General features: G+C 37.8%; 2 protein-coding genes across 2 annotated transcripts in view; one reads left to right on the top strand and one right to left on the bottom strand.

The window, feature by feature from the left end:
- The window catches only part of LOC123320639, a 52,126-nt gene extending 34,786 nt beyond the window's left edge, over positions 1 to 17,340 (bottom strand). Inside the window, exon 1 of the mRNA XM_044908013.1 lies at positions 17,122 to 17,340. The gene's annotated coding sequence lies outside the window, so the exon portion shown is untranslated. The remainder of the gene's footprint in view (positions 1 to 17,121) is intronic.
- Positions 17,341 to 25,027: 7,687 nt separating this feature from the next.
- On the top strand, positions 25,028 to 25,801 carry LOC123320097 (esterase AGAP003155-like). The gene has a single exon (XM_044907270.1). The coding sequence runs from the start codon at positions 25,052 to 25,054 to the stop codon at positions 25,730 to 25,732; it is 681 nt and encodes a 226-aa protein (XP_044763205.1). The 5' UTR covers positions 25,028 to 25,051; the 3' UTR covers positions 25,733 to 25,801.
- The last annotated feature ends 59 nt before the right edge of the window (positions 25,802 to 25,860 follow it).

Here is a 25,860-nt window from a genome sequence, read left to right as displayed (position 1 = left end):
AAAATATTGCGTTACCATAGCAACGAACAATAACTCATTAGAAGTGTCAGTGTGAAGTTTGAGGTCAAAAAAACCAGAGTTACGCTATAAATTAAGAAAAAGAAGATGTCCACCGGAATTGTGAAAATCGAAAAATTGGGTTATCGAGCCATCATCAAGTACCTGTATTTAAAAGGGTTAAGAGGTGAGCAGATTTACGAAGATATGCTTAATACCCTTGCTGATCAATTTCCTTAGTATGCGACCATGAAATATTGGACTGCAAGCTTCAAAAGGGGTAAATTTTCCATTGAAGATGATGACCCATCGGGAAGGCCAGTTTCTGTGTCAGTCCCCGAAAATATCGATGTAGTTCATTCCATGATTTTATCAGACCGTTGAATTGGGCTAAAACGGATATCTGAAGCACTGAATATTTCATACGAAGGCGTTCATCATATAGTTCACATCAATTTGGACATGAGAAAAATGTTTGAATGTTGACCAAAAACGTGCAAGGGTAGAAGCATCGCGTTCGATCTGTGCTCGATTTGAAAATGATGTAGACTTCTTAAACCGAATTGTTACTATGGATGCTACTTGGGTACATTTCTACGATCTAGAAACAAAGCAACAATCGATGGAATGGCGACGCTCTGGTTCTCCAAGACCTAAGAATTTTCGTGTCAAAAAATCTGCTGCAAAAGTTCTTGCTTCAGTTTTTTGGGATTGCCATGGAGTAATCATGATTGAGTTTTTGGATAAGGGTAGAACAATAACCGGACATTACTATTCGACATTACTGACCACTCTACGGCAAAAAATTGAAGAGAAAAGATGCGGAAAGCTATCCAAATGTGTTTTGTTTTGGCAGGACAACGCCCTTGCACACAAATCTCATGTTGCAATGCAAAAAATTCGTGATTTAGGGTTTGAATTACTACAACACCCCCCTTATTCACCAGATTTGGCTCCATCTGCCTATCATCACTTTCCTCAACTGAAAAAAAGTTTAAGAGGTCGTAAATTTTCTTCCAACGAGGAGGTAATAAAAGCTGTGGAGGTCTGGTTTGCAGAGCAAGAAGAAACATTTGTTTTTTGAAAGGTCTCAGACGTTGCAGGTTCGCTGTAATAAATGTATCCATTTATGTGGAGAATATGTTGAGTAATAAAATATTTTGGCATTGAAATTTTGTTTGGTTCTATAGTAGGCTGAGAATTCTTCAATATATGTGATTTGATAGCATGGATTCACTTTGAACAAAAATTTAACAACAGGACCTATGATGGTGAGTTGTATAGGCTGGAATTATTTGCTAAAGAAAAAATTATGAATTGCTTTTCAGATGCCATCTTTAGGGGGCTGTATATAGGTATAAGTAGCTGTAAAGAAGATTCTATGAAAGACCCACACCATTTGATAAGATATCACACCTCAATTATTTTGGAACTATTCAGTAAGACCCTGTATATTGAAACTACCGTATTATCCAGGATTCAAATGTTTTTTGATCGACACCAAATGCTAGACCAAAGTATAACCATAGAAAACACCTTAGGGAATTTACATCTCAAGATGTAATACCTGGTCAAGTATTTAAAACTTTCACCCACACACTTTCAACTACAATTAATTTTTTTCCAATCCGTATATCACAACGCATTCCTCGACGATTAAAGCAGCCAAATCTGATCGCCATCGCTCATCCTGTGTAAATCACCGACAGCACTTCTGGCAATTTTTTCAGGCACTTTCTCCATTACATCGAGGTGAGATGTATACAGTAAACAATGGTGGAGCATTAAATTTTGCAAGCCATTTTTCATTTCGCTCAATTTGTTATTACATAATTCGATACGGCATTCGAATGAACCGCACCGTGTAAACAAGTTGTAGGAATTAATTTTTCTGCTTTAATTACCTTTTCGTTCATCGCAATGAATTATTACATAGCCATTAATACACTGGTCAATATTTGGTAAGGATCTCGTATAAGTTTCTCTTTGTTTGTGGCTTTTTTTCAGTTATCAGGAAAGATGTGTTCTTTCAGGAGAATTTGGGATATTTCAAGCTGTTTTTATCATATTCTTTTTTCACTTTATCATGCTCCTGCCCTCTGAAATCGATAATTAGTAGTAGGCTGCTGATGGTGGCAAGAAAAACCATGTGGTATTTGTTGCTAAACCAGTTTTTTCTCGATTTGAACTGACAACAATTGGAGAAATGAAAGCATCATGAAGCTTATGATTCAATAATAACAGAAAAATAATAATCTGATAGTTTCAGCAAGCCGAAACAATAAAAATTGAACATAAAGGTCACAAAAATAAGTTTTTTCGAATTGTGTCCTCTCCTGAGCTTCAAATCGTTTTCGCATTCATGATAAAAGTTGTAGAGCATAACATTCTCTACAAATTTCATCCGAAGCAATTTTTTCTACGTTCCAACGTTCTTGAGATATATGGCGATGAATGTACATTAGACTGAGATTCTACATTGACCTTGGCTTTTCGCATGTATGGCTAAGCTCCACGCCCTCATCACCCTCTAGCTCGACAACTGTTAAGAGTATGTGAAATTGCTTCAGACAAAAGTTGTACAGAATTGAATTATCTACAACTTTTATAATGAATACAAAAACTAGTATAGGTACAGGAAGGGAGTTATTTGAAAAAAAATGCAATATTAATTCAGATTCCTGTTTTCCACATCATTTCGAAATGACAAAAAATACCCATCATGCATATTGCACTAATTTCGCATAACAAATCCATTTCGTAATAATCAGGGAGTCTCATCAAAACATTCGCATCTTTCTTGACATTTCTCAACCATCCGAATGAGGATGACAAAATTCGCAAAGGAATTCAGTCATCAGGACTGTTAACAATGGTAGGAATGGGCGTAGGACTCCAACATTATAAACAGTCGATCTGTAAATATGTAAATAGAGGCAGAAAAGTAAAAGCGAACAATAGAGTTCACAATGACGTAACTAGCAAGTAGTAATCAGTGGTATGGAACGTTTTTCATCATACTGCAGCGTTCATTTTGTGATGCTGTTGAAGATTTGGTGTTGTTTGGAAATGTCAAATATTTATGAGATATAGTCTTACCAGAGGTGAGCGTATGGTACAAAGCTTAGGTAAAAAATCCAGTAAAGAACCCTTTCTCACCGTGAGTGAGAAATGAAACTGTTTACAAAATAAGCTGAAATATTTGATATTAAAGGGCATCTCGCACTGCGAAAATTGATCCTAATTCTTGGTTGAAAATAGAGCACGTATTCCATTCAGACTGCCAAATGTCCTTGTACCTTACATACGAAACAAGAAAAGCGTTGGATCATAAAGGTTATCCTTGAAATAATGAGTACAGCATCTTCATCATTAATAGGATGATTTGATCATTGTAAAATAATTACAGGTCCACAATTGAACTCCAATATTTCCTAAAAGGAAACTCAACCTCGAACATAGTACCTTGGGGAAAGTTCATGCAAAAAAGCATTCAATAGATAATGAATCAAACACATCTCTATAGGCCTGTCATCGACAGATATATATGCATAGTTTCTTCAATGTCAACACTCCTTCGCTCAACCTTCTATAATGTTAAGACAACAAGCCTTTCTTCTCCTGTCAAGATTAACCTCACACTATGGGAGGATTTTTATGAAAGTTCCGCTTTGTGGATAGATTTGAGATTCCTCGTTAGGAGAACCGATACAGGGTGTCACAATGAAAAGGTTATCGAATCAGAAGAAGAGTTGTAACAAATCTCCATTATCAAAGAGATTTTTTGAGAATACAGGGTCAGTCTTTGACTTAAGGTCAAAAGAAACACATTTTTCCTATAATTTTTTTCCGATTCGGTTCTGATTAAAAGATATAGCCATTTTAAATTTTCATAATGAGCTATGCCATCCCTGCAGAAACAAAATTCCCTTTAGAATAACAAGCTAAATCTATAACACTACGCCTTTGTGGATCTTTTAAACAGAGTTGCATTCAGCTGAAGTACCCAATTTTCCGAATATCACAGATATTTTTGATTTTTGAACATCAAATTACACGAAAATGACGCATTATACGAGAAAATATGAATTGAAATATTCATTAGATAGCATCCAACTTAGTTTCAAGAGTTGGGATCTTTGAATTTTTGAAAAACTGTACTGCGAAGTTCAATTCATTCGATAAAACCGTTCATGAGATAAAACTAAAAATAACATTTTTTGTAGTTTTTCAACAGCCTGTATCTTTTAAACCGAGCCGATTCGGAAAAAACGCTAAAGGAAAAAAATGCTTCTTTTGACCTCAAGAATCCACTATTAAAATATATGTACGACTCAAAGACTCACGCTGTATATGAAAAAAACACTTTTTCAATTGTTAATGTCATCCTGACACAGAGTCAAGGGCCAAGAGAAATTGAACATATACACTATCAAACAATAACTTTCCATCAACGAATTATATGCAATTAGTTTTCACCGATTTCTTTTCTATGAAACATTGACTTCGTGTCTATATGTTATAACATTCATCGACTGGATCATCAGTTCATTAGAAGCATGATAAAATTAGCTCACAAATCATGTTTTTTCCACGATAAATATATGTTTAATGAATGCAATTAATTCTGACATACGACTTGAATTATTGGTGAACGTCTGAGCTTCAACATTTTTGGTCCACAACACGAAGGATGCAAATGAAAGGAGGTCCCATGAGAAATCATAGGAGTATATTGTTTGTAGAAATCGCAGATTACAATAATTCTTCTCATACTACGAAGGACGTTCAGGTTGAACTGTTCAACAATTGGCAGAATTGGAAGTGGTCTGTTTTTCACTGTAGAAATTGTTTTTTTGAAGAAAAATCCTCACAGAAAAAGAGCTAATGAAAAAGGTTCGTAAAAGTGCCGAAGGAAAATATCATTTCTCAGTAACCAGTGAGTTATTCGGTCTTTGTTGAGCTTATGTTGCAATTTTATAATGAATTGGAATCAATGAATCGATTGAATATTCCCATCTGCTATTTCAAAAGCGTCACGAGAATCAATTCCAACATTAAACAATTAACAATTGGAAATGCGAAACTGAATAGATTGAGAACACAACTGGAATCATTCAATTTGTATTCGTTGCATCAACAATATGAAAGAAATCAACGGAGATTTGTGGAATGTAACCGCTTTCAACCTATAACCTACAATCCTACTTCATCGGCATAATCCTGTATAAGAATAATGTATATCTCATTTTGCATAAATAGACTATTGATCAATGGAAACATCTCATTTCCAGATATTGTTTGAAAGTGAGAATAGTGTGTCAACGGGGATTTTTGGATATTTTATGTTTTACATTGCAAAACGCATTTGATATGCGTGTTTTCTAGGTTAACTACTGAATTTGAAAAAGATTCGTGGTTCTGATGCAGTTGGACATCATCTCATAAAAGAAAGTATGTAACTTCATACTCTCTCTTGATTTTCGATACTGCCATTTATTCGTCTTTGCTTCTCCTTTCTCTCAAAAGAGAGAGGCTTATCAATCTGCCCAAACGCCTGAAATTCTCGAAAGTCAAGCCAAAAATGGTCCCAAACTTTCGGCTTGCATTAAGAGAATCAATCTTAAGAAATTTAAGAAAAATTTTGGTATACACCTTCTGAAAAGCTCTCTTTGTTTTTCTGTCGTGAATTAGATACTCTCATTTCAATACCTAATAAGGATTCGCACACAAACACCTTGATCTGCATAAACACGATGAGATACCATTGAATTCTCATTCTTCGCAAATATAAACCGGTGTCATCGGAATTGGAAAGCCATCGAAGATGATTTTCTTGGTATGCAGCATGGAGGTCGTGACTATATTTACTTAAAACATTTCACATCGTTTTAGATCGGTATGAAATTCCCATTTAGTTCGATTTGAAACTGCTCGACCTCAGTCCACATTCTGCCAATTAGGTGCGTACGTATGGAGATTTTTCTCACAATTTCTTAGTTTTGACGTCCTTTCACACACCGTTGCAAAATTAAGAGTCAGCTGTGATCTCGTATCAGTCCTTCTAGATGATGGTAAAAACTGGCTCGAAAGAATTGAGTAAGCCTGAGATTCGTATTTGAATATTGCCAAACAGTTTTTTCAGGGACATTCAGTAAGAATGGGTTTCTCGTTCTTATAATACAATAAGAATTATCAGATGGAAAAAAAGGCTAGGGAACTTCTTATAGTCAGAGAACATTTAGGGTATGTATGGTCAAACGCCATAAAATTCTCTGGTAGAGAGAGGATGTTCCATTACTATTCTAGGAAATGGAGTGCATAGAATTTGTTCCGAAGATTCTGGAAAACCAAACAGTTGATGCTTCGATAGAGAATTGCATTCCAGAGAGCTCTTCGAAGTCAACTCGAAAATTAAAAGTGGAAAAACAAAAAAATTATTTTCTCCCAAACAGGGCCAGATATTTGAAATTTTGGTATGAAAATATTGGTTTTCGAACACGCTGAATCCATTGCGAGCAATTTCGAAAGCCTATCTCCCTTCGTTTAGATTTTCATCTTGGAAATTGCATTTTTTTTAAATTGCAAATTTCACTTGAGAATCCGTCAAGACCAAACGGTTGCGCTCAGATGGATGAAATTCTTGGATTTATTACTAGAAGAGTTGCTCTTTCAGAATATGTATCACATTTCCATCTACGGTTATGTTTATCGAGAGAAAAACCACTCGAACTGTGACTATCGAAAAATTTCCAAAAAGATGGAATCACTTAAATACAGAGAGTCAGATATTCGGAATTTTGGTATGGAAATATAGGTTTTCGAACACTCTGAATCTATTGCGAGCAATTTCGAAAGACTATCTCCCTTCGTTCAGATTTTCATCTTGGAAATGGCATTTTTCAAAAATTGCAATTTTCAATCTGCGATTTCTCCTATTATATTCGTCTGATCCAATTGGGATTTCCTGTTATATAATCAGAGTTGCCTAGGCTTCCACCCTAGCATAAAAACTCGATTTTTTGGTCAAAAATGAGCAAGGGGTTAGACCCCCTAAAATGACCTATTTGCTAGGATATGGAGTGCATAGAATTTGCTCTAAAGATTCTGGAAAACCAACAAGTTGATGCTTCGATAGAGGACTGCACTCCAGAGAGCTCTTCGAAGTCAACTCGAAAATGAAATGAATATACAGCGTGAGTCTTTGACTGGTAGAAATATTTTGACAGTAGATTCTTGAGGTCAAAAGAAACACTTTTTCTCCTGACATGTATAGGTAGTAAATTGTTTCTTCTTCCCACAAAATCTGGACTAGTCAATTTTCTCTAAACCTATTCTTTTAAGGTGCGTCTGTAAGGAAGCCTATTGAGAGGTGAAGCATATTTTTACTAAGATCCACAAACTTCTGATGTCTTGAATCCACTTTATATCTCCAGTTGTTTTCTTCTTCTGGTAGGAGCCTTTTCCTATGACACAGAAAAGTTTCTGGTCAAAAAGACGAGTTCTTGAACTAAAAAACCTTTTTATTCTTGTCCAAGTTCAGCAGCTTGACTGTCAGGTGGTTTCTTTTTAGTTTCTGTCAACACATGTTTCAATTTGATCCTAACAATAGTGATACTAAATTTTCCAGTAGAATTTAATGGTATTTCTCAGGAACATATCTTGGTCTTTCTTCCCATTTAACCTTAGCATTTAAGGCTTACTCTTGAAAAATGAGACCAATACAGTTTCACAACTTTGCAGCAACAAAAAAAGCTGATAGTTGTCTCAATCTGATAGCCATCAATGCAAGAAGTGTTCAATAAAACCTCCTAACGAAAATATCAACACAGTTTCTTAACATCTCGACAACAGTAAACCAAAAATCCAATCTAACTGTTCGAGTCAAAGTGTCCGGAGATGGAAGGCTGTAGCAAAAACGCCTGTAGCAAATTGAACCGAAGTTACTTAAAGATTGCCACACACTGCACAGTTACAGCATAATTTCCAAAGATCCTCTACAAGGAAGCTTTTGTAGGAAATTATATGGAATTATATGAGAACATACGTTTCCTTCTGTCTTTCTCGTGTATTATGAAGCTAATGAAGTACAGTTTAGTATATACGATGTAGTTTCAGAAATTGATACCATCTCTGTAAGTCTGCCATTTGTAATCAAAATGCTGAGTGGGGTGAGGTATGTGTAAAAAATTACTGAATTATGAAAATTTGATGATATACATTAAGGTTTTCTACAAGGTTTCACCGCGATTAGAAATTTTCATTGGGAAATCAACTGGTGTTGAAAAACGTTGGGAATTCACCATTCGAGGAAGTGTCAAACAAATGGAGAAAACAACAACTAATATTGAGAGTGATTCTCATAAATTACCAGAGTAGAAGCCACTGAGTGTACGCTTCCTAAAAAGATATATAACTAGTTTCGTTCATATCCACATGAACGAAGGAACAACTTTCAACTACACCTTTCAGAGCACCGTATGCAGATATTCCTATCCAAGGGTCACTACACTCACCTTGATGCTTGAATCTATGGTTACAACGAGAGACGTATGTAGGAGTGAAAGATTACTTGATGGGTATCATTCCTGCGGTTTCGTGGTTATGAATTCTATAATTGGAGTAGTTTTTGTTGAGGTGAAGGAGTTGAGAACGAAAAGAAGCTCTGACTTAAGTGAGGTCACAAACAGGGTTGGGTAGAACAAAAGTGTGGTGAATTTCAAAGATGAATCTCTTGGTCTACCATTTGATATTTAATAATAAGATCATAGTGTTCTTCCTCGAAAAAAGAACCTTTCGATGGAGAAACTACCAGATGCTGTTCAACCTCGTCGAATAGAATAATAGGATGTCCCAACAACAACAACAGAGTTCTTCGAAACAGATCATCAGAGATTAATGTGACCTATAGATTTTCCTCTCACTGGATGCAACGCGAAATGATGGTATTGCAAGAGCACGACAAAAAGGTCATGGTCAGTCTTTGTCGTTCTCGTTTTGAGAAGAAATATGCTCATTATAGCAGTGAACCCTTTTGTTAGGTTACGTAACCGCTGAAAAATACAAAATATCGTTACGCTTCATTTCCCTTTTCAACTAATCTGCAATTATTGGAGGGAAAAGATTGAAAATTGAAGATTATAAGAGAAAATTGTGAACAAATTGGCAATTGAAGTAATGGAATAATTTCAAGCTTCTCTGAACTTCATGAATGTTATTCAAACATGAACGTTCCTTGTTTCAACGAGGAAGCAAGGGCGGTTTCAGTGGGGGTGCCAAAAATGATTTTATTCGGCTCTTCAAATATGAAAGAGTTTCAGAGTAGTTTTCTTTCAATCATACAGCATATATTACTAGAGCTGTTCTTTCAGAATATGTATCGCATTGAGATCAACGAACATTTTTCTTGGATATACACGTGTCAAAAGTTTACCTTTAAAAAATTCCCAAAAAGATCAGATAAAAAATCTTCAAGAACGAATGGTTTTACCGAGCTCTATAAAATTTCGAGATGTACAACTAGAAGAGTTGCTCTTTCGGAATATTTATCACATTCAGATCTACGATGATTTTTCTGGGAGATAAACGTCTCGAAAGATGACCTTCGAAAAGTTCCAAAAAAGATGGGGTCAGTTAAAACTTCCTCAAGACCGAACAGTTGCGCCGAAATGGATTAAATTCTCAGATTTATTACTGGAACAGTTGCTCTTTCAGAATATGTATGACATTTAGATCTACGATGATTTTCCTGGGAGATAAATGACTCGAAAGATGACCTTCGAAAAATTCCCAAAAAGTTAGGATCAGTTGAAACTTCCTCAAGACCGAACGGTTGCGCCGAAACGGATTAAATTCTCAGATTTATTACTGGAACAGTTGCTCTTTCAGAATATGTATTACATCTAGATCCACGATAATTTTTCTGGAAGAAAAACTACTCGCTAGTTGACCTTCAAAAATTCCCAAAAAGATGGGGTCAGTTAAAACTTCCTCAAGACCGAACGGTTGAGCCGAAATGGATTAAATTCTCAGATTCATTACTAGAAGAGTTGTTCTTTCAGAATATGTATGACATTTAGATCTACAATGATTTTCCTGGGAGATAAATGACTCGAAAGATGACCTTCGAAAAATTCCCAAAAAGTTAGGATCAGTTAAAACTTCCTCAAGACCGAACGGTTACGCCGATATGGATTAAATTCTCAGATTTATTACTAGAAGAGTTGCTCTTTCAGAATATGTATTACATTCAGATCCACGATAATTTTTCTGGAACAAAAACTACTCGCAAGTTGACCTTCAAAAATTTCCGAAAAGATGGGGTCAGTTAAAACTTCCTCAAGACCGAACGGTTGAACCGAAATGGATTAAATTCTCAGATTCATTACTAGAAGAGTTGCTCTTTCAGAATATGTATCACATTTAGATCTACGATGATTTTCCTGGGGAAAAATCACTCGCAAGTTGACCTTCGATAAATTCCCAAAAAGATGGGGTCAGTTAAAACTTTCTGAAGACCGAACGGTTGCGCCGAAATAGATGAAATTTTCAGATTTATTACTAGAAGAGTTGTTCTTTCAGAATATGTGTCACACTTAGATCTACGATGATTTTCCTGGGAGATAAATGAATCGAAAGATGACCTTCGAAAAATTCCCAAAAAGTTAGGATCAGTTAAAACTTCCTCAAGACCGAACGGTTGCGCCGAAATGGATTAAATTCTCAGATTTATTACTAGAAGAGTTGCTCTTTCAGAATATGTATTACATTTGGATCTACGATAATTTTACTGGAAGAAAAACTACTCGCAAGTTGACCTTCGAAAAATCCCGAAAAATTTTGGGTCAGTTAAAAATTCGTCAACACCTAACGGTTGCAACTATTTCATATCAACAAACAGAATTTCGAATATAAAATTAGGACCCGCCCTCAAAATCACTGGACCACCACTGAGAAGAAGAAAGTAATTTTGACGATATTTACAAATATATTCTAAGAATATGTTCACCTTAGTTCGCATCAGTCAAGGCTGAAGAAAGCAAAATGATTATTATAAACAATCTCGATAGGTTCTGCTCTGTTGATCCATAACCCCTGAAGCTTCTCAGTTGGAGAATTCAGATTTCAAGTGCAGCTATTCTTCAGAGAGAGTGAATATCTTCAAGTCACAGTTAAGGTCTCTTACACACTCCCAAGAAAGAAGCGAAAATTTAAAATTTTGTCGCTATGGTGGCACAGCTGTATTCTACACTCATTCAGGACTCCCTTTTTTTGCAATAGATAAAATTTTGAACAAATAATCTACGTTAAATGTGCAGAACATTTGAAAGATGATCTAAGGTAGAAGTTTATTTCGAAGAGAGCCTACTTTACAGGTTTTAGAATGAATTTTCAATGGTGCTTATTTGCTGATATATTTTCAATACCTATGTACCTACTCCACTATTATGCAGGACCTTTGTTCATCAAAAAGATTAAGTTTTATCACTAAATTTCCTTGATAAGGTTGCACCCTGAACTTTTCCTCTTATTTTGACCTTATGAACATTTGAATTCAAGCTTTTGAAACCAACGTTCAGAAAAGTTTCCTTCTGGAATAGAGTTCACATGGTAGTGTATGTAGATTTCAACTAATAAATAAAGATACAGTTCTATTGTTAGAGATTTCGTTACGAAATTACATTATAACATTATTAAAAGGTACAATTACCCACGTTGCTTATAATCCAGCATTGTTTCTCCATTATTATACCTCATTCGAGTATGGCAACACTGCCATTTTTTCTAGCAGAAGAACAAGATTATATATAGTAATTAGGAAGAAAGTTCTAGCGATACATGGTTAAACTAACGGGAGGAATATGGAGGTGAAAAAAAAACTCACAATAACTAACCCAGATAGAGTGGTTAATCTAGACTTATGAGATCGTGATGTAAAATTAACGAACTCTCGTTCTCAAGGATGAGTCTTCCAGGTCGTCTTCTTCCTTGTCTGTGTTTTATTTCACTACAGGAAAAACAGAAGAGCCCCAGGGTCATCTAAGGATATGAGTAGGTACTGAAAAATTCAGAAGATTGCAAAGAGACATTCATATAAAGTCTCTAATTCTAACGCAAGATGAATGTTTTAGTAACTATTCTACCGTTCAAAAACTAATAATCTCAATACAGACTCATAAAAAATGAAAGGAGCTACTACTGGAAATCTGTGATTGTTCGACAATAATATTGTGTGAGTGGAACATTCCAAGGTTACGAAGAGGTGTGCAAGTATTTGTGGAGTGTATTTTTAATAGCTTACTAACGGTGTCCAAGCCAGATGGAGCTTATTGAGAAATTGTATACGGAAAATTTGGACCCGGTAGTAAAAGATATGTTCATTTTGGTCCCGTTGAAATCTGACTGATGCATCTGGTCTGGTTTGAAGAAACCTCTATCGAAATTATCCCAAGAGACACAATATACAGCAACTGTGCAGATACTGCATTTCAAGCCAGCTTAATACAGCCCAGAAATTGCTCTACTGAAACTGCACAGTTTCTAAATTGATAATTCTGCATTTTATAAATAAAGTATTTGATATACAGTTACTGCACAGTTTCTGTATTGATCATACTTTATTTTGAAAATGCAGTTTTGATATACAAAGATTGCACAATTTCTGTATTGATAAATCTACATCTTCGATTGATGATTAGATGGGTCAAAGGTAGGATATTGATGTTTTCCCTTGTCTATACAGTAGTATCTCTTTTGACCTGAAGAATCTACTGTAAAAATATTTGTACGAGTGGAAGTCCCTGTATGTGTCAGAGATACACATCGAATAATTCTCTCCAAAGTCTGCATTTCGTTCTCTATTTTATTTGGTGATTATTGCGTGAGTAAATCTGGATATTCCCCACCTAGCATAACCTCCAATATTCCCTGATCCATGTCCAATTGAGCACTCTTGGGTCCAATCACAAAGGAACACTGGATGCCCACAGAAGACAGCAAGAAAAGCTCTAACAACTCCAAGATCTTTTGCCAATGCAAGCAGTTATTGATACAACTAGAGGGTGAATTGAACTAACAGATAACTTTGTTGTTATAAACAACTTCCATTGAATTAAAAATAATTCCCAGCAAAGATCACTTTGCAAACACCCTCATCGATTCAACAAGTTCCTCTGAGCAAGGCTCCAACTGCGATATTAATTGATCCACCCTGTAGCCAAGAATTAAAATGAGAAACCTCCAATCATCGAGTATTCTCAATGTCAGGCGATAAACTATGCGATATAAAACCCTCACGCAGCAAGGTGCAGCTCGTATTTTGCTGGGCTAGTTGTCTCTTTGTCTGGCTGACATTTCGAAAATGCTCAAGGCTAACCATGGATACCTCCTATGAAGTTGTAGTTGGCTTAAATTCTCGAGATAATAAGCCACCTTCAATCCGGCGTTTTTTCATCATTAACAATTCAATTGTATCGTACATTCGAATTACGTGATATCGATATCTATCTTTTAATGACATTGAAACTGCTGTTATCTAATCTGGTATCGAACAATACGAAAAAAATCCCATGTCTATTCCTACAATTAGCATAAGGTTAGGTCGAAATCAAACGAAAATACACATGACCAAACTGCAGGAGTCAACATAATTTTGAAAACGCCGAGATGTTATTTTTTTCTCAAAAACCCTCACTTTTATCAAGAAATTACAGGAGACCTTATTTGTTTATAGTGAATCCAGCTGTCAAAAATTTATTTTTCAATTCTATATATTTTATATATTAATGATATTAATAAGGAAAATGTTTCCCACTATATAAAACTTAATATAAATTTAATTTCTCTTGTAATTAACGTTGAACACCAATTAATTAATTTTTTTATTGTCTTCTCCATCCCTTAGAATATTGGCTCAATTTCATTTCTGTGAATTTTCTGGTTTGTAAGAAAAAAATTGCTTTTATGGTGTCATCTTTGGGGAACTTCAGAGACTGCTTAAAAAAGAAATATACAAGGGATTCATTGGTAAATGCATGGATGAAAGCTAAAGGCAGATAGTGGACACTGTGTGGGAATTAGAATAAACAGGGTGAGATACTAAAATTTCAGTATTTGGCGATGAATTTAGGAATGGTAGAGGACTTTACAAAGTTTTTTTTACCTATGCTTGAGGGATTGTTAACTGTGGAAATATTGCCATTTTATGAAATCAACTTACTTCTTTGAAATTTTATCTGTAACTTCGACATTTCTTCGTCGATATTGGATTTTTCATGACTGATGCAAAGAACAATTCTTAAGCTGCATTCACAATCAATTCGCGGGCCGAAGTGCACTTCGGCACGAAATTTACCATTCGCAATAATCTTGGAACCAAATACTCAAATGAATCAAACATGTAACTGATCAAAACATAAGCATCAGCATCATCTATAGCCGGCACGAAATTCCTTGCCGAAGTGATAGTTTGCGACTTGCAAGAAATTTTGTCTTGAATTTCATTATGAATGGTAACGGAGAACGCCATCTGCTAAGCTTCCGTGCCGAAGTGCACTTCGGCCTGTGAATTGATTGTGAATGTAGCTTTAGTCCTTACGCAACTGGGCAAGGGTAATTTTTTCAAGCTCTTCCTTTTATACAGGGTGTGGTTATAAAAAAGCGAAAAATTAACATTTTTTTGGCTGAGAATTCAGTGTTAGGTTTACTTCGTTCAAATGTTGTTAATAATAAGGACAAGCAGTTTGAAATTTCAGAATTTTTGAAAAAGTAGGATGGTTTTCGTCTTCATTATCACCACCTACTACTATTATTGTCATCGACCATATGTCGACCTCATCGACTGAGCCACTATTAACACCAAAACACTTCAATTTAAATGTAATTTTCTATTTGTCCCTAACTGTAAAACTCCATGTGTGTTTATTTTCTTGAATAAATTGACTCTCGGTTGTCGTCCATTCAACTAATGAATAGGGAGATATTTTCCAGTTATTTTCGATTTTTTTCGAAAGTTGCGTGCATGAGCACGTGAGTTTGGATTTTTGCATGTGTGAACTTCGAGAGAATGTTTCGCAATTTATCAAGGTTATAATGGGTGGGTAGGTAAGTATTTGATGCGGATTGTACTGTTAGAACTCGGAGGTTGTTGATATTTTTCTACCGTGTCATTGGTTGGGACAGGAAAAGGCAAATCAAGTGGTTTTAATGAAGTCACCTTTGTGTATTGGGTCGATTTGCATACAAAAGAGAAGTTTCGATTAATTAGTCGAATGAATCATTTCATTGGGGTGGAGGAGCCTCAATAAATTTCGTTGATATACTAGGTGACATAAAAATAGAACATCGTTACAACGATTTTTGGTAGATATAAGTACAGGGTATCCCAAATTGCTTGATTTTGGGTGGTTCTACATGGTACTTCCAGACTAGATAGGTAAAAAGGTTGAAAGAAGTCCTGGACTCGATTTTTGAGAGAAATCCATAAGTGGAAACCATTTCACGATATCTCAATTTGTCTTGAAGATATAAACAAATTTTGACATTTTGTCTATTTCGAAAATGTGAAGTACCATAACTTCTTCATTTTCGAGAATATCTGAAAACGATAGCAACTTTCTACAGGCACTTTTTAACTAGTAATACGACACTATATTAAGTTTTTTTCAATCTTCTGTATTAACGGTGGAAAATCAAATACTGGAAAGCTATTTTTTCTGTATAATATGAGATCAAAAGAAGAGACGATTCGTATTTGAAGAATCAAGCTACAATTAAAAAAAATGTTGAAATCGGTCGGCCAAATGGTTCAAGAGGAAACTAACTACAAAGTTTGTTGAGATTCTGTCCATTTCTCTAATTCTGCCTGTGTCTACAGTTAAAATCCGACTATCTACCTCTGAAATGTTTCTCGCTTGACGCCTCGTTGAAGTCTCCAAGATCGCTTCCTATATCTTCGTAGTTTCGCTATTCTTGTCGTTTTTTCTTCGATGAAATGATAACAGTGGCTGCGTAATACTTGAAATTGATCTAAAAACAGAGCTGGAGTCCAGATATTTCAAATTTGTTCAATTGCAAATATGAAAATTTGTTGTTGTAGAGACTGTGCACACATAGAACATCGTTTGAAATGCGAAAAAATTGTCATTGACCCACGTGAACTCATCAAATCCATATTTTTCCTTTTAAAATTCACTGGCATCTTTGAAGTCGACCAAAAATTCCAGGTCAAGATTTAAGAGGTTCTACATATACAGGGGGAGTCATTGACCTGTACAAATATTGTAACAGTAGATTAGTGATGTCAAATGAACAATTTTTTCCTATAACATTTTTCTCGATTCGGCCCTGATAAAAAGATATAGCTATTTTAAGTTTTCATAATGAGTTGTGCCACATCTAGAGAAACAAATCTACCTTCAGAAGAACCAGCTAAATCTGTAGAACTGAACATCTGTGGATCTATTAAACAGAGTTGTATTCAGCCAAAGTACTCAAATTTTCAAATTTCACAGAACTTTTTAATTTTTGAACATCAAATTACTCGAAAACAGTGCATTTACGAGAAAATATGAAGAATACCTACTTTTATTTCACAAAACGTTCAAATATTCATTGAAAAGCGTCCAACTTAGTTTCAAGAGTTGGGTTCTTTGAATTTTTGGTATTTTTATGGTACGTAATGGTCATAATGAGAAAACTGGAAAACGTGGGTGATATCTTGTATTCGAAAAAGATTCACCAAATAAATGAGAAACTATATTCCAAAATTCATTTCATTCGATGAAACCGTTTGTGAGATAGAACTAAAAATAACATTGTTTTATGGATTTTCAACAGCCTGTATCTTTCAAACCGTGCCGATCGTGAAAAAACGTAAAGGAAAAAAATGTTTCTTTCGACCCCAAGAATCCACTGTTAAAATATTTCCACAAGTCCTCTATATGGGGTTATAAGAAAAATTACCCAAACCCCTTAAAACTGCGGCACCCTTTCCAAAAAATATATTCCGAATCAAGACATAGACTGTCTGACTTCACGCCAGTACCAAAGAAAACCTAAATTAACCGCGTCTCCGTTCGCGAATCCGAAACCGAAGGACCATCCCATTGATCAACGTCTACTTACGCATTCGTATCCTTGGGGACGCCAATCAGAGAACCATAAATCCAGAACCAAACACAAACCACCAACCATCAATGGTCCTTTCACTGTTGTTATCACAGCTGTCACAAAATCGATCGATCTGGTATGGAGGTACCAACAGGTGAACGCGACCAAAGTGGACTTGGGTACCAATATCGCGATGGGTTCCACGCACTCCGGGTACCAAACTTCGAATGGCGGCTCGGGTTCAACCGTTTCACTGGAGCGCTGGTACCTTGATCTGTCTCGCTGGGTATAGGTGCTGATGGTAGCGGAAAGACGGGTACGTTATACTCGCGGCGAGCAAAGAAGCTAGTCGAGTCGGGTTCCGATGGATTCCACGAAGAAATTCACGCATATGTGTTAGGAAGAAGCTGGGGTGAGGGTCCACTGGACCAGCAGCGATCAAACGGAATTTTGGATCTCAGAACCATAAAGAGGACTTCTCAGGCTTGAAAATCGAAGGCTGACTGAAGAGCTTTCTGTTTTAAGAAGATTCCATAAAGCTCAAGATGAAGATCAAAACTAAGCTCAGATTTGGAATCAGAGACCTCGAATTATCCAGAAAACAAGTACGGCCCTTCAGTATCTAAAAGTTGGATTTTTGATTCCGATTGAAAAAAACGCAAGGCTATACATCATGAAAATTTTTGGCCGACAATGCTTTTTTTTTCATATCGCCTTGAAATTGAAAATATAGTTCAATTAGGCTATTCTCTACCAGAAACTGCCTTCGGTTCTTCTTTAAGTGAATTATTTTTCGTTTTACGCCCCTTTGAGGGACTGAAACTTTGGTAGGCCCTAGCAGCCGAAATAAATTTTTTACGTCAAAACTGAGCTCAGATTTGGAATCAGCGACCTCGAATTATCCAGAAAACATGTACGGCCCTTCAATATCTTAAACTTGGATTGTTGATTCCGATCGAAAAAACGCAAGGCTAATACATCATGAAAATTTTTGGCCGAAAATGCTTTTTTTTTCGTATCGTCTTGAAATTGAAAATATAGTTTAATTAGGCTATTCTCTACCCGAAACTGCCTTCGGTTCTTCTTCAAGTGAACTATTTTTCGTTTTACGCCCCTTCGAAGGGCTGAAACTTTGGTAGGACCTAGCAGCCGAAATAAATCTTTTTCGTCAAAACTGAGGTCAGATTTGAAATCAGAAACCTCGAATTATCTAGAAAACATGTATGGCATGTATGACACCCAACACTCGACACTCGACACTCGACACTCGACACTTGACACTCGACACTTGACACTCGACACTCGACACTTGACACTTGACACTCGACACTCGACACTCGACACTTGAAACTCGACACTCGACACTCGACACTCGACACTCGACACTCGTCACTCGACACTCGACACTCGACACTCGACACTGGACACTCGACACTCGACACTGGACACTCGACACTCGACACTCGACACTCGACACTCGACACTCGACACTCGACACACGACACTCGATACTCGACACTCGACACTCGATACTCGACACTCGACACTCGACACTTGACACTCGACACTCGATACTCGACACTTGACACTTGACACTCGACACTTGACACTTGACACTCGACACTCGACACTTGACACTCGACACTCGATACTTGACACTTGACACTCGACACTCGACACTCGACACTTGACACTCGACACTCGACACTTGACACTCGACACTCGACACTTGACACTTGACACTCGACACTCGACACTCGACACTCGACACTCGACACTTGACACTCGACACTCGACACTTGACACTCGACACTCGACACTTGACACTTGACACTCGACACTCGACACTCGACACTCGACACTCGACACTTGACACTTGACACTCGACACTTGACACTCGACACTTGACACTCGACACTCGAAACACACACCCTGCACCCCCCACACACACACGCGCACACACACACACACAGACACAGACACACACACACACGCGCACACACACTGAAATTTTGGTAGGCCCTAGCAGCCGAAATAAATTTTTTTCGTCAAAACTGAGGTCAGATTTGAAATCAGAGACCTCGAATTATCCAGAAAATCTGTACGGCACTCCAATATCTAAAAGTTGGATTTTTGATTCCGATCGAAAAAAACGCAAGGCTTTTATACATCATGAAAAATTTTGGCCGGAAATGCTTTTTTTTTCGTATCGTCTTGAAATTGAAAATATAGTTTAATTAGGCTATTCTCTACCCGAAACTGCCTTCGGTTCTTCTTCAAGTGAATTATTTTTCGTTTTACGCCCCTTTGAAGGGCTGAAACTTTGGTAGGCTCTAGCAGCCGAAATACATTTTTTTCGTCAAATCTGAGCTCAGATTTGGAATCAGGGACTTCGAATTATCCAGAAAACATGTACGGCACTTCAATATCTAAGAGTTGGATTTTTGATTCCGATCGAAAAAAACGCAAGGCTATACATCATGAAAAATTTTGGCCTAAAATGCTTTTTTTTTCGTATCGTCTTGAAATTGAAAATATAGGTTAATTAGGCTATTCTCTACCCGAAACTGCAAGCGGTTCTTCTTCAAGTGAATTATTTTTCGTTTTACGCCCCTTTGAAGGGCTGAAACTTTGGTAGGCTCTAGCAGCCGAAATACATTTTTTTCGTCAAATCTGAGCTCAGATTTGGAATCAGGGACTTCGAATTATCCAGAAAACATGTACGGCACTTCAATATCTAAGAGTTGGATTTTTGATTCCGATCGAAAAAAACGCAAGGCTATACATCATGAAAAATTTTGGCCTAAAATGCTTTTTTTTTCGTTTCGTCTTGAAATTGAAAATATAGGTTAATTAGGCTATTCTCTACCCGAAACTGCAAGCGGTTCTTCTTCAAGTGAATTATTTTTCGTTTTACGCCCCTTTGAAGGGCTGAAACTTTGGTAGGCTCTAGCAGCCGAAATACATTTTTTTCGTCAAATCTGAGCTCAGATTTGAAATCAGAGACCTCGAATTACCCAGAAAACATGTACGGCACTTCAATATGAAAACAGGTTTTTCCATTCTAGACGAAAAATCGACAAAGATAAAAAGCGCCTTGAATATATCGGCATATGCAACACATCATATTCGATTCCCCGTGAATTCTATTGTAGCGCCACCTTGTCGATGTTTAACGAACATAGTCCACCTCATTACAGTTTTCTATTTCAGCTCCAGTAGAAAACTGTTCTATGGTAGAGATAGGTTTCTACTATGCGGCAGAAAGAACACTGTAATGGATTAGTAGATGTTCGTTGAAATAGTACTAGATGGCGGAGCAAAAGAAATTGTTGAAATTTCATGCAGGAACGGAATGTTTTTCGATCAGAATTAGAAAACTTGTAATCATATTAGAATGCCGAACATGTTTTCTGGATAATTCGTGGTCCCTGATTCCAAGTCAGAACTCAGTTTTGACGAAAAAAAAATTATTTCGGCTGCAATGCCTACCAAAGTTGCTGCCCTTCAAAATTCACTTGAAGAAGAACCGATTGCAGTTTCTGATAGAGAAGAGCCTAATTAAACTATATTTTCAATCTAAAGACGACACGAAGAAAAAAGTATTTTCGGTGAAAATTTTTCAATATAACTGTGACTCTAACTCTTTTAAGTCACTTTACTGCAAATAAAAGATTATGGAGTAAGTTTAATTTATGCAGGATAATATTTCTTATTGGAGACTGAACGAGTAACATATTACAATGGCCTGCTTGCTTCCACGACCTCAACACCATGGAACAGATGAATGAGTAATGACCATACCGCCACCGGTGCCGATCTGCTGAATAATATCACAGCATACCGGTTCGGTGACGGTCTGGACTAAAACTCTCACTACAATATATGAATTCACCTAAAATTACAAGATATAGATGGAATTGTTATGTGTATACATCCTGGGTAAGTTTTACTCGTCAAGTGCATTTCATTATACTTTACCTCCTTATGACAATCGGCTAAAGTATAATGCCAGCCAAAATAAATATTTTTCAGCAAAGCAAAGTTTTGAAATTCAAAATATAGTTCAATTAGGCTATTCTCTACCTGAAACTGCAATCGGTTCTTCTTCAAGTGAATTATTTTTTTCGTTTTACGCCCCTTTGAAGGGCTGAAACTTTGATAGGCCCTAGCAGCCGAAATACATTTTTTTCGTCAAAACTGAGGTCAGATTTGAAATCAGAGACCTCGAATTATCCAGAAAAACTGTACGGCACTTCAATATCTAAAAGTTGGATTTTTGATTCCGATCGAAAAAAACGCAAGGCTATACATCATGAAAAATTTTGGCCGAAAATGCTTTTTTTTTCGTATCGTCTTGAAATTGATATTATAGTTTAAATAGGCTATTCTCTACCCGAAACTGCAATCGGTTCTTCTTCAAGTGAATTATTTTTCGTTTTACGCCCCTTTGAAGGGCTGAAACTTTGATAGGCCCTAGCAGCCGGAATAAATTTTTTTCGTCAAATCTGAGCTCAGATTTGGAATCAGGGACCTCAAATTATCTAGAAAACATGTATGGCATGTATAACACCCGACACTCGACACTCGACACTCGACACTTGACACTCGACACTCGACACTCGACACTCGACACTTGACACTTGACACTCGACACTTGACACTTGACACTTGACACTCGACACTCGACACTCGACACTGGACACTCGACACTCGACACTCGACACTCGACACTTGACACTCGACACTCGACACTTGACACTTGACACTTGACACTCGACACTCGACACTTGACACTTGACACTTGACACTCGACACTTGACACTCGACACTTGACACTCGACACTCGACACTTGACACTTGACACTCGACACTCGACACTTGAAACTCGAAACTCGACACTCGACACTCGTCACTCGACACTCGACACTCGACACTTGACACTCGACACTCGACACTCGACACTTGACACTCGACACTCGACACTTGACACTTGACACTCGACACTCGACACTTGACACTCGACACTCGACACTTGACACTCGACACTTGACACTTGACACTTGACACTCGACACTTGACACTCGACACTTGACACTCGACACTTGACACTTGACACTCGACACTCGACACTTGACACTCGACACTGGACACTCGACACTCGACACTCGACACTCGACACTCGACACTCGACACTTGACACTTGACATTCGACACTCGACACTCGACACTCGACACTCAACACTCGACACTCGACACTCGACACTCGACACTCGACACTTGACACTTGACACTCGACACTTGACACTCGACACTCGACACTCGACACTCGACACTCGACACTTGACACTTGACACTCGACACTCGACACTCGACACTCGACACTCGACACTCGACACTCGACACTTGACACTCGACACTCGACACTTGACACTCGACACTCGACACTCGACACTTGACACTTGACACTCGACACTCGACACTCGACACTTGACACTTGACACTCGACACTTGACACTTGACACTCGACACTTGACACTCGACACTCGATACTTGACACTTGACACTTGACACTCGACACTCGACACTCGACACTCGACACTCGACACTTGACACTTGACACTCGACACTTGACACTCGACACTTGACACTCGACACTCGACACTTGACACTTGACACTTGACACTTGACACTCGACACTCGACACTCGACACTTGACACTCGACACTCGACACTTGACACTCGACACTCGACACTCGACACTTGACACTTGACACTCGACACTTGACACTCGACACTCGACACTCGACACTTGACACTTGACACTCGACACTTGACACTCGACACTGGACACTCGAGACTCGACACTCGACACTCGACACTTGACACTCGACACTCGACACTTGACACTCGACACTTGACACTCGACACTCGACACTCGACACTCGACACTCGTCACTCGACACTCGACACTTGACACTCGACACTCGACACTTGACACTTGACACTTGACACTCGACACTTGACACTCGACACTTGACACTCGACACTTGACACTTGACACTCGACACTCGACACTTGACACTTGACACTCGACACTGGACACTCGACACTCGACACTCGACACTCGACACTCGACACTCGACACTCGACACTTGACACTTGACATTCGACACTCGACACTCGACACTCGACACTCGACACTCGACACTCGACACTCGACACTCGACACTCGACACTTGACACTTGACACTCGACACTTGACACTCGACACTCGACACTCGACACTCGACACTCGACACTTGACACTTGACACTCGACACTCGACACTCGACACTCGACACTCGACACTCGACACTCGACACTTGACACTCGACACTCGACACTTGACACTCGACACTCGACACTCGACACTTGACACTTGACACTCGACACTCGACACTCGACACTTGACACTTGACACTCGACACTTGACACTTGACACTCGACACTCGACACTTGACACTCGACACTCGACACTTGACACTCGACACTCGACACTCGACACTTGACACTTGACACTCGACACTCGACACTCGACACTTGACACTTGACACTCGACACTCGACACTCGACACTCGACACTCGACACTCGAAACACACACCCTGCACCCCCCACACACACACGCGCACACACACACAGACACAGACACACACACACACACGCGCGCACACACACTGAAATTTTGGTAGGCCCTAGCAGCCGAAATAAATTTTTTTCGTCAAAACTGAGGTCAGATTTGAAATCAGAGACCTCGAATTATCCAGAAAAACTGCACGGCACTCCAATATCTAAAAGTTGGATTTTTGATTCCGATCGAAAAAAACGCAAGGCTATACATCATGAAAAATTTTGGCCTAAAATGCTTTTTTTTTCGTATCGTCTTGAAATTGAAAATATAGTTTAATTAGGCTATTCTCTACCCGAAACTGCCTTCGGTTCTTCTTCAAGAGAATTATTTTTCGTTTTACGCCCCTTTGAAGGGCTGAAACTTTGGTAGGCTCTAGCAGCCGAAATACATTTTTTTCGTCAAATCTGAGCTCAGATTTGGAATCAGGAACCTCGAATCATCCAGAAAACATGTGCGGTCCTTCAATATCTAAAAGTTGGATTTTTGATTCCGATTGAAAAAAACGCAAAGTTATACATCATGAAAATTTTTGGCCGAAAATGCTTTTTTTTTCGTATCGTCTTGAAATTGGAAATATAGTTTACTTAGAATATTCTCTACCAGAAACTGCAATCTGTTCTTCTTTAAGTGAATTATTTTTCTTCTTACGCCCCTTTGAAGGGCTGAAACTTTGGAACTCCCTAGCAGCCGAAATAAATTTTATTCGTCAAAACTGAGTTCAGATTTGTAATCAGTGACCTCAAATTAAGCAGAAAACATGTACGGCCCTTCAATATCTAAAACTTGGATTTTGGATTCCGATTGAAAAAAACGCAAGGATATACATCATGAAAATTTTTGGCCGAAAATGCTTTTTTTTCATATCGCCTTGAAATTCGGAATGAAGGTTCATTAGAGTCTGTTCTATCAGAAACTGCAATCGGTTCTTCTTCAAATGAATTATTTTTCATTTCACGTCCTTCTGAAGAGAGAGAAAAGTAGCAGGCCGTAGCAGCCGACATATATTTTTCTTGTGAAAACTGAGCCCGGATTTGAAATCATAGACCTCGAATCATTCAGAAAAGATGTACGGCATTTCAATAGGAAGACAGGTTTTATCATTTTTTCAAAAAACTTCAAGTAGCTGTAGAGCACTGTAAAATACTGACATAGGCAACACATAATACAGATCCGTCATATTATTCTTGTATGAGAGGTTGCAGAGCGTTGTTGTCAGGGGCGGGTTAGATACCTAACCTAACTAACCTAACCTAACTCTATTTTTTTGTTTTAAAATGTCAGCAGATGATAAGCTCAAAATTTTAGCTCTTCATGGATACCGCCAGAACGCAGATATATTCAAAAAAATCACCCAACCATTACTAGATTCACTGTCTATGTGGGTAAAATTTGTGTATGTTAATGCTCCTCATGAAGTTTTTCTTGTAGATGACCCAGACAATCTAGACTTCGGAGAGAAAGTGTGTAAGAAACAATATGGTTGGTTTTTTAACAGAGACAATTTAACTAATCGAGGGATAAGGAATGGAGGTCCAGCTATAGGATTCCAAGAGACTGTTAGGTCCATCGAATCCATATTTGAAACATATGGTCCCTTCGATGGAATTTTAGGATTTTCCCAAGGCGCTTGTCTTGCAGCTCTACTATGTGATCTTCAACATCGTGGATTGATAAAGCCGAAATTTAATTTTGCCATTATCATATCGGGATTCAAATCAAAATGTTTACCACATATGAAATACTTCAGTGATATAATTAGCTTGCCAACAATGCACATCCTTGGAGATGAAGATGAGATTATTCCTAACGAAATGAGTGCATCTTTAGCAGAATGTTTCGAAGAACCTCTTATTTGTAATCATACAGGAGGGCATATTGTACCTACGTCTCCTGAGCAAATCGAAGAATATCAGAAGTTTGTCTATACACATTACCTAAGCAAAAACTTGTCCTAATTTTGTAATTTTCGATTCACCTCTGATAAGTTTGTGTTTTCATATTTGTAAATATATCCGTTTAATCCAGTTTATTTTTGGTAACCCCCTTGGGTTGCGTTCACAAACTTACTCCGAGAGTAGAGTAT

Source organism: Coccinella septempunctata, chromosome 9, assembly GCF_907165205.1.
Source record: "Coccinella septempunctata chromosome 9, icCocSept1.1, whole genome shotgun sequence".
NCBI lineage: Eukaryota > Metazoa > Arthropoda > Insecta > Coleoptera > Coccinellidae > Coccinella > Coccinella septempunctata.
The sequence above is the reverse complement of the archived record's forward strand: the minus strand, read 5'-3'. Positions and strand labels throughout refer to the sequence as shown.